This window comes from Solanum stenotomum, chromosome 11, assembly GCF_019186545.1.
Source record: "Solanum stenotomum isolate F172 chromosome 11, ASM1918654v1, whole genome shotgun sequence".
Taxonomy (NCBI): domain Eukaryota; kingdom Viridiplantae; phylum Streptophyta; class Magnoliopsida; order Solanales; family Solanaceae; genus Solanum; species Solanum stenotomum.
This window is the reverse complement of record NC_064292.1, coordinates 13905169-13922682: the sequence shown is the minus strand read 5'-3', so window position 1 is coordinate 13922682 and position 17514 is coordinate 13905169. Positions and strand designations below refer to the sequence as shown.

General features: G+C 37.0%; 1 protein-coding gene across 4 annotated transcripts in view; it reads left to right on the top strand.

Annotated features, from left to right (window-relative positions):
• The window catches only part of LOC125845029 (uncharacterized), a 901011-nt gene that overhangs the window by 228 nt on the left and 883269 nt on the right, over positions 1 to 17514 (top strand). For 3 of the 4 annotated variants that reach the window (XR_007444214.1, XM_049524413.1, XM_049524412.1), the window contains exons 2-10: positions 905 to 982; positions 2663 to 2775; positions 8843 to 8936; positions 10177 to 10220; positions 10374 to 10442; positions 14437 to 14495; positions 15764 to 15956; positions 17277 to 17345; positions 17435 to 17514. Coding sequence is in view for 3 of the 4 variants with exons in the window: in XM_049524413.1 (XP_049380370.1) it covers positions 905 to 982; positions 2663 to 2775; positions 8843 to 8936; positions 10177 to 10220; positions 10374 to 10442; positions 14437 to 14495; positions 15764 to 15956; positions 17277 to 17345; positions 17435 to 17514 (799 nt within the window). In the remaining variant the exon portion in view is untranslated. Of the gene's footprint in view, positions 1 to 904; positions 983 to 2662; positions 2776 to 8842; positions 8937 to 10176; positions 10221 to 10373; positions 10443 to 14436; positions 14496 to 15763; positions 15957 to 17276; positions 17346 to 17434 lie in introns of those variants that run through there. The other variant, XM_049524414.1, reaches the window with a different exon arrangement.

The window sequence follows — 17514 nt, the reverse complement described above, 5'->3', positions numbered from 1 at the left end:
ACTGAACCCCAATCTATCATCTTGTTTTATGCTAATATGAACTGTCTGTAATGGAGAAAGAAAATTCAAGAGATTATACAGGTGATCATGGAATTCAGTGACATACCAAATATAGCTGTAGTGCTAGTCAGGTGGTAATAGGATTGTCGACACAATTCTGGGTTTACTCTGAGGTTATTTAATGGGTTTAACACTTTGTCTATATTATAGATGTTTGTATAAAAACGCTAACAACTGAAAGTTGTATCCGGAAGAGTTTGACAAAAACCAAAACATTATAGCAGTAGGTGAATCACTCACAGGGTGGAAATTGAGTGATTGATAGTCCTATCTTTGCGATTAATGTCCTGGGTATTTTAAGAGATACTCATAACTTTGATACAGTTTTGGTAAATTAAATGGCCCTTTGAGGGTTAAAATGGAAAAATATGAAAACAGAAAGGAGGGTAATGACTTTGGTCAGAGTAAAGAGCGTGACAGATGAAATGAAGTAGTAGAATAGGACTGCCTTTTTGTTCCGACGCTGAGCAGTCATTGAAGTTTAAGAGAGAAGGGATGTGCCACTGTTGGCCAAAAAGGGTGAGAAAAGGCTCTTTAACCAATGTCTTATTCAGCCAATTAGAGACAAATATTATAATCCCTTTGGAAGTATATACGCTACAGCATTTGGTTTTTGGGATAGATGAAAATGCTGTTTGCGGGCCTTTTCTTTTCATCCTTGTATCTTGTATAGAAAAAGATGAATTTGTATGTTTTACACGTCTTCATAGTCAAAGGATGACCATTCGTCCAGTATATGCGTCTTATACCAATTTCTTTTTTTGCCTCTTTTATTCTTCAATTCTCATGTCTGTAGTAGATTTGAATAAGTATCAAAAAGTGAATTCTGATCTCTGTAATGCAGAAGAAGTATTATTAGAAGATGTGGAGCTTATACTCGAGGCTTTTGATTATCTCCAATTGCCATTTGCTTTGAAGCAAGGTAAAAGTTTTGAACCTAGTAATCCTGCTACTGCAAAGGTCCAAGATGTTTTTCGTCTATCGGGGTTATGGAAATCATTGATAAAGAAACGATTTAATTCATTTATTTGTTGTCCATGTTGTACACACATTCACTCAAGTATCATTTCCAATATAATCCCCCTACATTTGCAAAAGTTGTGTCTGGCTGGAATGAGTGGATATATTTAATATCTCTCCTGGGGTCTTTGACATCGCTGTCCTTTGTCTATGCACAAAATTTTCTAATATTGTGATTCATGAGAGATTGTTCCCTGCACTTGCATTATCAAATATGTGCCAGAATTTCCGGTTCATCTTTTGCTCTTTCGAATTTGAGTAATGATTCTGATTCACAGATAAGTAAATTTGTATTTACAAATAAAATGAAGATTCCTTGCGAAACCCTGAAAGTAAAAAATCCAATATAGGAACTACAACTAAGAAAGAATAAATATAAGAAGAATTACTTAAGTAAGGTAGTCACCATATATTTTTTTTTAAAAAAAGGTAGTCGCCATAGGGGCTTTTCTTTTTTTTGGGTATGCCGCTTGAAGAGCCGTACGTCAAAGGCCCTGGTTAATCTGAAAATAGAAACTGATGTCAAAGGCCAGTGCAAAACTTAGAAATCCTTTACCGTACTAATCTTTCTCAACTGTTGGGATGTATTTTGTACTAAAATTTTTATGAAAATAACAAAGTTAACTGAAGTAGGAGAAGGAATATCTTGCATTCAGAAATCCTACAATTTCTCTCCATCCAGATCTCAATCTATGTGTTGGTTTGTCACTTCCCCTTTACATTCAGCTGTACGGAATTGTTGGACATTATATGATCCCCACCGTTCAAAATGAGTTTTGTATGTTTTGTGAACACTTTGCATTGAGTAAGTGACTGTCAACCTCTTGTCTCGTTACACTAAAGCACCAGCTCTCTGAAACTTACATTCAACATGAGATTGCTAACCCTTTTAACCCACTTTGCATTGAAAAATGTGGGTACATCCTTCCATCTCTTTACACAAATACAGCAAATTAATGTTACTTTTACTTTCACTTGTACATCTTATCCTGTCTTCATCCTATCACCTTTATTCTTTCGACTGTTTATCCATGCCAAGTGCTTAGACTTCACTATTGTAGCCTGCTCATTTACTATAATTGTCCATTCTTAATGTAGCTCTCATTAAGGTTCTCAGTTGCCTGCCTCACCAATTTTTGGACGTTGGTTGGTATTACTTGGTTATATTTAGTCTTGAGAAGTAATGTAGAAAACATTAGGAAATACTTAATTTTTGCTGATACTGGTAATGTGCTGACATTATTTTAATTTTGTTTGTTCCGACAATGGAAAAGAAATTTGATTGAGTTAAATTTTGAAATCAGGAATTCTTGTCATCAGAATCCTATTCCACTAAATGCATGCATGTTAGTTTCCGTTGAATAAATGGGATGTCAGCAAAATTTTAAAATAGTTCAAAGTTGATTGTTTCTTTGCCTTTGGTCATCTTTGTGCACTCCCATGGAGTTTTGATGCTTCTTGATGAACTTCGTAACACTTAGACCATTTTTGTCTCTTATAAAAAATCTATAGGCTGTTTTCTCAGACATTGTATATCTAAGTTTTCTCTTCTTGATGAGATCATATGTGTTTGCTTTTTTAGGTCGTGTTGGCAAGTTGAGTATTAAAATTCCATGGAAAAAGCTTGGCTGGGATCCTGTCATAATCAGTTTAGAGGATGTATTAATATGTGCATCTCAGCGAGATGACAAAGAGGTATTACACCATGATTTATTTTTAAGGTGGAGAACTGAACCAATAATTCTCTTTCTTCATCTTCAATCAAATCACTGTATGTGACCCAGGATTCTATTTTCTCATCAATCCAATCCCAATTCACGTTTTTTCTTTTACTTATCAATGAATAGATCTCTTTACTTGTATGGCTTAGATATCTTTTATTTCTTGAAAAAATTGTTTGATTGATGGGATTTCAATTAAGGAATATTCTTTAAAAAGTTTGTTTAATTGTTTAGTCGACAATATCTTAATAATTTTCTTATAAATCTAAAACAAAAAAGGGAACTTTTTTTTGAAACGGGTAACTTTGTCTATATATGTTAGAATTCGAATCTTACAAGAGTTGTAGCAGCCCCATATTTACAAAGTACTACCTACATCTATGATTCTATGATCCTATGTCTATAATGAGTCTAAAACATCAATGATAGAGACAGGATCATTTAGAAGTAACTGATTACACCAAAAACACAGTAGCAAGATGCAATTAAGCTTAATCTGTTGCATACTGTTCTCTATGCTCTCAAAACACCTAGAATTCCTCTCCTTCCATATTGTCCACCACCAAATGCTTGCTGGGACTATCCTCCACCTGCCTCTATTCTTGGCCAACAACCCAGCTTGTTCCCAGCTTGTTCTGTAATTTTCCCAGGCATGCTCCATGCTATTCCTCTGAGGTTCAAAAACTATCTCCATAGTTGTCCTGTGATTCTACAATGTAGGAATAGATGATTCACAGTTTCTGCCTGCTCCCCACACAAGAAGCACCTGGGGCTTAAAATTATCCCTCTTTTCATTAGGTTCTCTTGGGTAAGCACTGCCTCCTTTGCCAAAAGCCACACAAAGCATGCCACTTTATATGGTATTTTGGTTTTCCAAATGTTCTTCCATGGCCAACTGTTTGGCTATTGGTTGTGGTTCATTTTCCTGTATGCTTTGCTCACTTTGTATGTGCCTTTCTCATCTCCCTTCCACCATAGTTCATCTTCATCTGTTCCCAACCCATTGAATTGCTCAATCTTGTTGATGAAATCTGCCATTCGTGGTATTTCCCAATCATTGAATTGCCTTCTGAAGTTGAATCTCCATCCCTCTGTTGTCCATAATTCTGGCATGGTACTTTGTTGGTGTAGTTTGATTAGCTTGATATTATTTGATTGGTCGAATCTAAGATGGTTCAGACATGTAAAAAAGAGAGGCATGGTGGCCCTAGTGTGGAGATGTGAGAGGTTGTCCATGGATGACTTTAGGATAGGTAGAGGTAGGCCAAAAAAGTATTGGGAGTGGTGATTAGACATGACATGATATAGTTGCACCTTACCTTGGACATGACCTTATAAGAGGTTGTGGAGGACACAAATTAGGTAGAAGGTTAGTAGGTAATAGAGCATTGTCTCGCTTATCCTTCTATACGAGTAGTTGTAGTATTTTTTCTGCAGTTTCTTGTCCTTCGATTTCTGTTACCATCTATTGTCTCTTGTATTTTGATTATCACACTATTTTATTGAGGTTATTGTTTTGCTTTCAAAATGCTTTGCCATACTTTTTATAGTATATTGCCATGGTTTTCACTTCTGATTATTTCTTTTTTGATTTGTTTTGATTTGCTTTTCCTTGAGTGTTGAGGATCTATTGGAAACAGCCTCTCTACCTACCATGGTAGGGGTATGGTTTGCATATACTCTACCTTACCCGGACCCCATTTGTGGGATTACATTGGGTATGTTGTTATTTGATTGGTCTAGTAAAGTGATAGTTATTCTATTTATTGTAATTGGCCAACACTAAAGTAATCAGTGGATGATTTCTTGCATGTGTTTTTTTTTTAAACATCTTGCTGAAATGACCTGACATATACATAATACATATTTATATATATAGATTTCACATAAATTTAGTCAAATTAAGCCAAATATTTGGGGTGTGTACAGAGGGATATGAAAGAGAATTCTTCTGATTAATAAGTAGAATGGGGCAAAATACCATAGGGGAGGAACAAAGCAACAGAGACAATAATAGCAACACAACCAACCAATCAGTGCCTAAAGAGTTGAGGAATCTCATTTTTAATATGAAATTCAAAGAGGGGGAGCCTAGGAGTAGAGGGAGGAGATTATCAATTGTGGAACAATGATGGTAAAAATAATCTCTTGGAATGTAAGGGGGTTAAACGACGAAGGGAAGAGGGATTTTGTCAGAAACCTAATTAATCAATGGGGGGCAGATGTCTATATCCTTTTGGAGACTAAACTAAAGGACAGTATTAGTAGTTTAATTCACAGCATTTGGAACAACAGATGATTGAGTGAACTTCATGTAGAGGCACAAGGGTCTAGTGGAGGTATTTTAATTATGTGGGATAAAAGAATATGGGAGGGGGCTCTAGTGGAAGCAGGATCACAATGCATTTCTTGTAAATTTTCAAACCAGAATCAAGAATTTTCCTGGTTTCTGACTGTAGTTTATGCTAAGTGCAAGAAAATAGAGAGGAGAGAACTGTGGGGTGAGTTGGGTGCTATGAGAAGTCTGTGTGAAGGTCCTTGGGTAGTAGGGGGGGGGCTTCAATGTTAGTAGAAACCCGGCAGAAAGATCCAATTGCTCTAGGATTAATGGTGCTATGACTGAATTTTCTGAATGCATTGAGGAATTGGAACTAGTAGACCCTCCTTTATTTGGAGGGTCTTACACTTGGAGAAGAGGTCTTACACTTGGAGAAGAGGGGAAGGGCACCAAACAACTTCCAGAATTGATAGATTTCTCTATAGCTCACAATGGGAGGAGCAGTTCACTTTTATCAAGCAATCCACAATGCCAAAGTTGGGATCTGACCACAACCCAATTCTACTGACATGTGGGAATCTGAATTTCAAGAAGTCCTACTTCAAATTCGAAAATTGGTGGATGAGAGTGGAAGGATTCAAGGAAGAGGTAAAATTATGGTGGCAATCTTTTGTAATAACTGGAACTCCAGGTTTTGTTTTGGCAGAAAAGCTGAAACTTTTGAAAGGAAAGATGAAGGAATGGAGTAAGAATAATAGAAAAAATTGTAAAGCACAAAAGGAGGAGATTATGGAGGAGCTGGCCAAATAGGAAGCTGTACAGGAACAAAGAGTGCTCATAGAGGAGGAGATCCAACAAAAAACAAATTTGGCTATCACTTATGAGCAAGTAGCTAAGAATGAAGAAATAAGATGGAGGCAAAGATCAAGAATCCAGTGGCTAAAGCAAGGGGATAAAAATACTATGTTTTTTCACAGAGTAGCTACTTCTCATAAGTGGTATAATTCCATTGAGTCTCTACTGGTGGATGGATGCAATACTAATGATCCTCTGTCGTTAAAGAGACCATCAAAAGCTTCTACCAAAATTTGTACACAGAACCAGAGGAGTGGAGGCCTGAGCTACAATTACAAGGGATCACAACCATTAGTGTGGAGGAGCAGATAGAACTAGAGGGTCCTTTTGAGGAGGAAGAGATCTTAGGCTGCTTAAAGCTTTGTGCTATGGAGAAAGCACCTGGACCTGATGGTTTCCCCATGTCCTTTTACTTGTCTTTTTGGGAGATCCTAAAAGAGAATATTATAAAGGCTATACAAGAATTCCATGCTAGACAGATTACTGAGAAGAGCTTTAATGCTACTTTTGTAGCACTCATCCCTAAGAAAGCCAGTGCTGTTGAACTTAAAGACTTCAGACCGATAAGTCTGATTACTGAAGTTTACAAGGTGATAGCAAAACTGCTGGCAGAAAGGCTGAAAAGAGTGATTGATAAGCTTGTCAACAAAAACTAAATGGCATTCATTAAAGGAAGACAAATTATGGATGCAACACTCATTGCAAGTGAGTGTGTGGACTCCAGATTGAAAGGAAACATTCCAAGGGTAATGTGCAAGCTGGACATTGAAAAAGCATACGATCATGTAAATTGGGGTTTCCTACTAAACACCTTGAGACAAATGGGTTTTGGAGAAAGATGGGTGGCATGGATAAAATTTTGCATAAGCACTATGAGATTCTCCATTCTTGTAAATGGAGAACCGGTGGGTTTTTTCTCTTCAGGAAGGGGAATCAGACAAGGTGATCCTCTTTCACCCTTTTTATTTATCCTGGTAATGGAGGGATTTGATAGCTTGATAAGGATTGCTACTCAAAACAAGTGGATCAGAGGTTTCCAGATTAGTCGAAACAATGGTGATATTAAAGAGATTTGCCATCTACTTTATGCAGATGACACCGTGATTTTCTGTGAGCCACATGAGGAGCAATTTAGATTTCATCAAACTAATTTTGTTGTTTTTTGAAGCTTGTACAGGTTTGAAAGTTAACTGGGGAAAGAGCAGTTTATATCCTATTAAGGATGTGACAAACATCCAAAGTCTAGCTGACATTTTGGGTTGCGGAGTGGGGAAATGGCCCACAACTTATTTGGGTATGCCTTTAGGTAATACACACAAAGATTTGAAGATGTGGGACAACATAGTCGAGAAGACCGAAAAGAGACTAACCAGATGGAAGGCTCAATACATTTCTTTTGTTGGCAGACACATTCTTATCAACTCTGTTCTAGACTCTCTCCCAACATATGTTATGTCTTTTTTCACTATACCGGCAAAAGTGGTTAAGAAATTGGACAAACTTAGGAGAGATTTCCTTTGGCATGGTTGCAAAGAGAACAAAGGATACAATTTGGTCAAGTGGGCGACAGTTTTGCATAGAAAAGATAAAGGTGGCTTGGGCATCAGAGATTTGAGGAAGCATAACAACAATCTTTTGATGAAATGGTTGTAGAGATACACTGAGGAGAGGCAAGCTTTGTGGAAAGATTTGATTAAATGTAAATACGGGGAGGATGGATTCTGGTGTAGTAACATAAGCACGGATGCTTATGGAGCGGGGGTTTGGAGAGCTATTAGAAACTTATGGCCCAAGTTAGAAGCAAATTTACTTATCAAGGTGGGGGATGGAAGGAGAACTAGATTCTGGTGGGATGTATGGATCAAACAAACCCCCCTAAAGGACCTGTTTCCTGATCTATTTATTTTGTGCGCCAATTTTGAGGCAATGATCAGTGATTGCTGGACAGTACAAGGTTGGAATCTCTATTTCAGAAGACTTCTAAATGATTGGGAAATAGAGATAGTAGCCAAATTGTTGGAGGAAGTGGGGGATTTTGCAGGCACTAATACTGACAATGATGTTGTTAGATGGTCACACAGTAAGGATGGGATCTTCACAGTTGGCAGGGCATATAAAAAGGAGTGCAACTCGCAAAGTAGCAGATACCAGAGTTCATGGAAAAATATCTGGGGGACTGCAGCACCAACAAAAGTTAAATGTTTTACTTGGCTGGTCATTAGAAAGGCATGCTTGACACATGAAGTCTTGAGGTAGAAAAGAAAGATCATACTTTCGTGGTGCTCTTTATGTGGAAAGACGGGGGAAACTAACAGTCACCTATTCTTACATTGTACTTTCACAACACAAATATGGTCCATGTTTCTCAACTTTTTAGAAGTGAAATGGACTATGCCCGAACATACAACTGATTTACTTAGTTGTTGGATCAGGAGAGGAGGTAGCAAGAGACAGAAGACCTGGTGGAATTTGATTCCACATTGCATTTGGTTTACAGTGTGGAAGGAGAGGAATAGTAGGAATTTTGAAGATATATCCAATTCCATTCACAAGGTTAAATGTAATTGCATTGTATCTCTATATTTTTGGTGTAAAGAGATAGGATTAGAGGATTCAGATCAACTTTTAGAATTCTTAGGATCCTTGTAAGTATTATGCGTTTTGCTTTGATTTTTTAAAGGTCCCCAGCATATTCTCAATGCTGAAGAATACAATGTTTACCAAATCTCAATATATATGTGTGTGTGTGTGTGTGTGTGTATGTGCGCGCACGCGTGTGCATGTGTTTGTGTATCTATACAATATGTAATATATATTGTATGAGTACATCAACTTTAATTCCCTCCCTTCCTTCTCTTTTTTGCTTTCTGAATGTGTTGGTGCAATTTTCTGCTCATGCTTGTGACAGTGGAGGATGGATGAAGTTGAGAGAAGAGAATTTGCTGGGAAAAAGGCCAAACTTGCTGCTGCAGAACTTGCAAAATTATCAAGACGTGTATGTGGTGAGTGCTTTAACATCTTATATTTGAAGGACAATGAAGCTCTGATTATATTTGTTGACAATTTTATTGAAGCAAAAAGATATAAGAGTCTTTTACACTCGATTATTCTTAGATATTGATTGTACCGAAAATATATAAACATAAAAGAGAAGAGGTTTCGACTAACATGTTGAAAGTTATTCACAAGGCTGAATTTCAATAGCTACTACACATTCAAGCATGGGTAGCTTGGACCCTCATTCAATATGCTCAATAAATGTGTATAAGCATACTAACCATACTGAGTTATGGCACCAAAAACTGATTTAGATAGAATCAAAGCTTAAATAAACAATAAAATGAGAACTCACAGATAGAGGGATATGTGCGTTTTGAAGGTCCAATAGCTACAATACATATCCAAGAATGGGTAGCTTGAACCCCTCATTCTAATAAACTGTCACGACCTAAAGTACACCCTAGGTGTGACATGACATATAAGACCCTGAGAGGCCCTACACAAGCCACTTGACATTCATACAGCACAATATAATAAAAATTACGAGAAATTAAGCAGTCGGTCTCATATCATAAAAGAGTTTGACATAAAAGTGGTAGTCTAATCATAGTCTTGACAAGCCACTCTAATACATCAAAAGAGTGGTTGGGACGTAACTCATACATCACGCGCCTGAAAACCAAAGACATAAGAAAGCATAGTAAAGGTGACTTGGTCCTCAGAACATGAGGACTCACCAAGTCTTCAATAATCAATCAATCAACTAGCCATGAGCGGGAGGAGAAGAAGCGTCAGTCCTTACATTATTAAACAATGTAGGCACAAGTATGCATTTAGTACATTCCATGTACTAAGTATGAGGGACATGCATAAAAACGTGAAACAATAACATCTGAACATTGTATTCACTATTCAGTTTGCTGCACCGAAATAATCACGAGCTCTGTAAGTCCACTCAGAACTAGGTCCATTTAGAAGTTTTTGTGGGTTACTATACTGTTAGATGATTGATGTCAAAACTTAAAGGTACTTTCTGTTTCCTATTTTTATCGCACTACTGAATGTCTACTGTGTTTTAACTTAATGTAGCTATTTTTGGCTTACAGTTTCATGTTAAGCTTGTGTCCTGAACACTGTAACTTAGTCTGCTTTCTCTTAGTAGAGATCAATACTTTGATGTTTGTATGTTTAATTTTCTATGTTCTTTTGTATACTTCTTAAAAATTCTTTTGGGTTTTGCAGATAATCAGGCTGGAAACTCATTTACTTCATACATCACTGCAAAGGTTGTATATTTTATTTGTCGAAGGCACTGACTGAACCTGCTGGGATCTTTTTTCCTTACAAATTTCTTTGGCTTGGTTGTGCTATTTAGTTGTATATATACACAGAGATTTTCATTCTTCCTCTAATACTTTGTTCCTGATTTCCTTCTTCAGATCCTTGACAGCATTCAGTTGTCCATCAGAAATGTTCATGTTCTTTACCGTGACATGCTGACATCTTCGGTATTGTCTTACCTAATTGTCTTTGAGAATCTTTATATTTCCTTGTGTAGTCGATTTGCTTTCCATTTGAATTCTTGAGCTTGTTGGGCTATTCTCTTGGTCCTTAGCTTTCAGATTTTTGGCAATCCTTCATTGCTAGGTTTTCTCTGGGCTTCTCTCTCATCTCATTGTGCTACCTGTCCCTTTTTGGTCAACTAATATCTTGGATGAAGTAGAGAATTTTGGCCTTTATCAGGTGCCTCATTCACTTGGCCCAGGGCGGGGGGTTCTTCTTCTAGATTGAGACTAGACAAATTCCTAGTGTCTACATCTTGGGAGGAATTGACACCCAATGTGATCCAGTTTTCTCTCCAGCGATTGCTATCCTACCATTCACCATCATGTTGGATGGAAGCAGAGGAAGACAGATGAGATCTCCTTTCAGATCTGAAAACATGTGGCTAAGTGTGTCGGATTTTGGGGATAGAGTGCCTGGTTGGTGGAGGAGTTATACACTGGAAGGGAAGTCTTCTTATAGGCATGCCAAGAAATTGAAATTGGTTAAAAAAGACACAAGTGTGTGGAATTAAGAGGTATATGGGAGGGTAAAAGCGAAAATGAGGGAGGTTATGAATGAAATAGGGGAGTTAGAGAGGATAGAAACAGGGAGCGAGTTAGAGGGGAGCGAGAAAGAGGGGTTGAAAAGGAAGCTAGCTGAGTTGGCTTTGGCTTAAGAGGTTAGCTAGAGGCAAATGTCGAGGGTATTGTGGTTGGAGGAAGGGAATTCAAATACTAAATTTTTTCATAGGGTAGCAGTCTAAAATAAGAGAGAATTTCATAGAGTTGGTGGAGGTAAATAGGGTTGTGCATTTGGGAAAGAGGAAGCAGAAGGGGTAGTAGATTTTACGAACATTTTGTTCAAAGACGAAGCGACTTGGAGGCCTAATTTGGGAGGTTTAGACTTCGATCACATCAGTGGGGAGGAGTGTGTGTGGTTTGAGAGGGAAATCGAGAAGGAAGTGAAAAAGGCGGTCGAGTGTTGTGTGGGTGACAAATCTAGGGGGCTTGATGATTTCTTGTTGGCATTTTTCAACATTGTTGGATTACAGTCAAAATAAAGGTGATTTTGATTTTTTTTTGAATGCTTCGTTTATTGTCATCATCCCTAAATGGGATGGAGCCTCCAGCATGAAGGATTATAAACCTATTAGTCTAGTTGGAAACTTCTATAAGATCATCTCTAAGGTGCTTTCCATTAGACTTAAGAAGGTGATGAACGAGACTATATCTATTTCCCAGAATGCTTTTGTGGAGAGTGGACGAATTTCAGATGCAATCTTTGTGGCGAATGAAGTGGTGGATTCAAGGAGAAAGCAAGGAGTGCTATGTGTATTTGCCAGCTAGATCGTGAAAAGGCCTATGATCATGTGAACTAGAGTTTCCTAGATGTTGTTATGCTGCTAATGGGTTCTGGATATAAATGGAGAAAATGGATCAATTTTTGCATCTCTTCAATGAGATATTCTGCTTTGGTGAATGACAATCCTTGCGATTTTTTTGGGAGCTTGAGGGGTTTAAGACAAGGGGATCCTATTTCTCCAATGTTGTTTGTCATAGTAATGGAAGCGTTGAGCAAGATGATGGATCTAGCCGTCACGGGATGATTCATTAAGGGTTTCAATTTTGTTGTTGGGTGTTGGAACTCTTTCGATTTCTTACTTATTGTTTGCGGATGATACTCGGGTTTTTTTTTTGATGCAAATAGGACCAAATTAAATTATTTAGGCCAAGTCCTCACTTGGTTTCAAGTGGTGTCAGGCTTTATATTAATTAATTTAAGGAAGTGCGAGATTATTCCCATAGGTGAGGTGGGTGGCATTGAATCTCGCTCAGGTTTTGAATTGCGGGGTTGGGGCCCTCCTGACTACCTATATTGGTTTACCATTAGGTGCTTCAAACAAGAATCATACAGTGTGAAATTTGGTTCTTCAGAGGATTGAGAAGATATTAGCAGGTTGGTCGAAAAGCTATCTATCCAAAGATGAAAAAGAAGCGCTCATTAAGAGTACTCTTTTGAGCATTCCTACTTATTACATGTCTTTGTTTCATGCTTCAGCTTCGGTCTCAGGAAAGATGGAAAAGATCCAAAGAAATTTTCTTTGGGATGTGATTGATGGGAAGGGCTTGACATTAAAGAGTTAAAGGTGTTTAGCAAAGCTTTGTTAGGCAAATGGCTTTAGAGGCTTGGGGTGTACGTTAATTCTTTCTAGAGAGGGATGATAATTGATAACTACGGAGCTATGGAAGGGGAATAGGGAACTAGAGATGTGACTATGCCTTCTGGGTGCTATTTGTGGAGGAATATCTTGAAGGGATGAGATGAATTAAGAATAAACATCTCATTCAAGGTTGGAAATGGAAGGAGCGTAAGATTTTTTGGAACATAGGTTGTTTGGAGACAATTTATTGAAAGATGAGTTCTGGAACCTATACAGAATTTCTTGCCAAAGAGACTTGACAATTCAACATATTAGGGGGACACAATGTGGAAAGACTTTTTGGGACTTTAGATTTAGGAGGGATTTCCATGACAGGGAGATGATTGAGTTTCAAATATTGTTGGCTTTGCCCAATATACAAGTCACAAAGGTAGATAATCCTAATGCTTTGTGGTGGAATACGGGGAATAATGGTATGTTCTCGGTCAAGTCTTTTTTTATAAAAAATCCTTTTGGTTAGGGAGGAGGATGTTTTCCCTTGTAACATAGTTTGGATACCAAAAGGTGTTTTTTTTTTCACTTGGTTAGCTATTAGAGGGGTGATCTTGATGGTGGAAAATCTTAGAAAGCAAAAAGTAGTTTGTGTCAGCTGGTGTTATATATGCAAGGAAGCAGGCGAGGATGTGGATCATCTTCTTCATTGTGATTTTACCATGAGGTTATGGCGGGATATATTTAGGTGGTTTGGTACTTTAAGGGCAATGCCAAGAACTACGAAAGAGTTGATATTTAATTGGCAGAGCGGGAGAAAGAGGAGAAGACGCAGGGCATGAAACATGGTTTCACTCGCGTTGATGTGGGTGGTATGGAGAAAAATATGAGAGCTTTTGATGGCGTAGAGTCTAGTTTTTCTCAATTGAGTAGCCTCTGGTCCTTTATTTTCTTTTGGTGCACCTATAGAATTCCAAGTTGTATAGGAGATTGGGTGGAGTTTGCGAGAATCATTTATTATTGTAGATTCTTTACCTTTTGGCATACCCCTTGTATATGGCCAGCTTTTTGGCCATGTTTATGAATGGAAATACGTTTACCTGATCAAAAAACAAATTTGGCCATAAAAGATGTTACTAGTAATAAAAGAAATGTAAGACACATTTATGGGTTTCTCAAGGAAGAAGCCATTTATTTGCATGTTAATGTTTCTTGATCCCTTTTATGTGTTCTTAACATTGCTAAAATCCATGGCAGAAAGTTACATATCTTGTCTTTGCATGTCATTCTGCCTACTAGTTCTCTCATTTCTACGGCTCTTACCATGAACAAATGTGCTCTTCCACCAATACTTTCTATCAATTTTTTTTATGACAAATGGTGAGATTTCTGGCTACAATCGTTCTCTATTTGCTATTTTAGATCTTTAAAGTAGCTCAAGAGCTCTAGGTGCAGAATATTATCTGTATTTTGATCATTTACAGTTGAGCTTTACCTTTTTTCTCACACAAAGAATCTATAAGACAGATGTAGTATTACTACTCATTCTTTTTGAATAAATTTTCTTCTGTATAAACAAAATATTACCAATGAACCTGCCTCCGTCTTCTGTAACATCTTTTTTGTGATGAGTATTTCTTTAGCCATTTCTTTGCCGGAGTAGGGGGTTTAACTGTAACTTTTTTGGTTCAGGTTACTTGTAAGAATTAAGTGAAGTGTTGTTTATTTCATTTAGTGTCTATATTATTCTAAAATGTTCTGTTATATTAGTCATCATTCCAAGCAATTGTTTCCTTCTCCGTCAGGCAGTAACCGTGTTTGGTCTGAAGCTGTCAAGTTTGACAATTATGAGGCAACTAATTAGGTACAACTCTGTCCTGTATTTTTTTAATAGGTGTTGTATCTTTTTAACGTTCTTTGATGCAGTCACTTACGTTGATGAATTTGCGATGCTTAAAAAATGTACTGTTCTTTCTGTAAGTCATATTTCTTATGCATGAGATAGTCTATTTGTTGCGGATAATCTTGTGTTCTTCCTTGGAATTGGGATCCTTTAATACTTAAAAGGTGGGCCGTGATAATAACCAGCAAGTATTAGGTTGATTTGTCTGTCAATTTGCACATATCTATATGCTGTTTGGCCAAGCTTTTGGGAGGCTAAAAATGCTTATTTTTAAAATAGTGAGGTGTTTGACCAAGCTTTTGGGAGAAAATAAGTGCTTCTGAAGTTGTTTTTCAGAAGCTAAAAAAGGTCAACTTTTCCCTAAAGCACTTTTCAGCAAAATACACTTAGAAGCACTTTTAGAAAGCGTGGCCAAACACAAATTATTGCTTAAAAGTGATTTTTAAATTTATTGGCCAAACAAAAATTGTTTCTATTACTATTTTGGAAAGCACTAGTCAAAATAAGTTGATTTTTGAAGCTTGGTCAAACATGCTACTAGAGTCAAGACTTCAATGCGCTAGAGTAGTTGCTTTGGTTTAAATTTTCTTCCAGATTGCGATGTTGGAGAGGTATTCAGTATGGTCCTGTATTTGACATATACAGAAAGGAGATTTATTTGTCATTGTCTATACTAGTCAATCTTATTAGAAACTTAAGGTTATTAATACTTTGAAATTGCGGGGATAACTTTTTTCTTTTCCAAAAACAAATTTTCATCTGTCTAACAAATATGTACATGTGTTTCTCATTCAATAAAAAACAGAATATGTGCTTCATTTGGGCAAGGGTTATTTCGTCTGCTAATACTTCTGCAAAGCATTTTTTTGGTTTATAAGAATCAAAACCTGCACCATTTGTGTTTGTTTAAGTGTGTGACCATCTCATCCAAAAGCTTAAGTTGTTAGAGCGAGCGTAGTTTTATTAACTTAGTTATTTTCTTCAAAACACCCCCTCACGTGTGGACCTAATTCTTTTTCATGGTCCATTTTCGGCTGCAGTGAGACTTGAACCCAAAACTGTGCCTGCTTTGAATACCATATTGAAGTGTGTGACCATCTCATCTAAAAGCTTAAGATGTTAGAGCGAACACATTTTTGTTTACTTAATTAGTGTCTTCAACAATGTCATTTATCCGAGTCTTTTGATATATTGGATGCTTTGACCCTTGTCCTTTGTCCATCTTCTAGTGGGAAAGTTAGAGATGGGAGTGTCAACAAACTTGGTGAAGTTAAAGGATTGGAACTCTATTGTAATACCTTACAAAGTAGTCATGAGGTGATGAGACACAATGCAGTGGATTCTAACAGTCAGGCTAGAGAATCAGAAGCAAAGAATGACAGATGCATGTTGGTCCCGCTAGATGTAACTTTGTCTCTTTCGGTATGTGAATTTGATACTTAATCTTTCTTCTTCTGTTATTTATTTGTTTATTTCATTTGTGTTTTGAATTAAAAACAAAAAGAGAAGTCATACTTGAGTCTTTAATAATCTCCATTATCTAAAATGGCTTACTTTATTGCTTTCTATATTATATAGGTTAAAATTAACTGGACCACTTGTGTGCTTCCCAATAATTGAAATATAAGACATCTCATAAGTGGTTCCATACCTTTCTTTCCATGCAATACATCCTCCATAAATTACTTCCTCAAGAGCACTTTTTATCCAACATTACTTAACCATCATTCAACTAAACCTCAATTCCAAGTTAGTTCGAACGAGCTATACGAGTCATCTGTATCTATTCTGCTCTATTAAAGGTGCATTTCATTACTTAACAACTCCCTAAAATGGCAGTTTTGCATCTCGAAAAATGAAAATATGATGTAAGGATGCTTCTATTATGATGGACATCCAACTTCTCATCTTGCATTTGAATATTAAATTTGAGTGGTAGAATCCCATGAAGCTTTATTCTTAATGTGCTATCTCTAAATCGTTCAACAAAAGATGCACTGATGGAAAAACCAAATTCTTATCTCGCATCTCATTTCCATCTGAATTCAAGCTTTACTATTTTTGATATGCAGATGAAATATGTTTAGCAGAGTTACCCAGTACATGTACTGGTGTGAGGTAGTAGACAGTGGTGGAGTAATCAAGGTGCACGGAAGTTGGCCTGGACTCCACCTCTATCAAAATATGTCACTGAGGAAAACTAGTTGTCATCAGGCTAGAAGAGATAAATTGTGTTCTGAAGATTTGTCGAGTGAAATAAGAGGCCTATAGCCTTACACCACATAAAGGACAAGTACCACTCAATCCCATGTACTGCGTTTTAAGAGAAAGTGATCTTGAAAAGCTCCAAGAATATACCACACCGCAGCCAACATTTTCCCTTTCTCTAGAAGCTTTCCATTGTGGTTACGAATATCACACCAACTCTTAATGCTTAAAACTCACCAATTAAACCTCTACTACAGGTTTTCTTTTGTACTAATAAGTAAAAACTATGGTTGAACATGACTTTGTGCTCTAAATAGCTATTTAAACATTTTCATATATAGTTTTAGTTTTCTTTTCCACATGGGAAATTTACCTGACTTAAATCTGTATTAGATTTTGATGAGTTGACTAATTTTTAAATAGGCTCATGTGCACTTGTTTTGTATTACACGGTGAAATTAACATGTTTTTTTGTTTGTAAACTTCCTGCCTTTTCATTTGTTTTCTAATGAGCTGTTATCCATTCTTGTATAGGTGAACCGTTTAGGAAGGCTTGAGAAAGATGTTCCTCAATACTTCATAAGTGTAGAGTTGAATAATGTGGTTAGTACAGGATATTTCCTACTGTGTCAAAGAATTTCATTCGCCGTTCATTAGCATAGTTGCTGATTTCTTTTCTCATTGCATATTAGGTTGTTTCACTGGATGAGATTCAAATACAACAGATCTTGAGCATTTGTGATTATTTGCTGACATGTCAATTGAGAGAGAA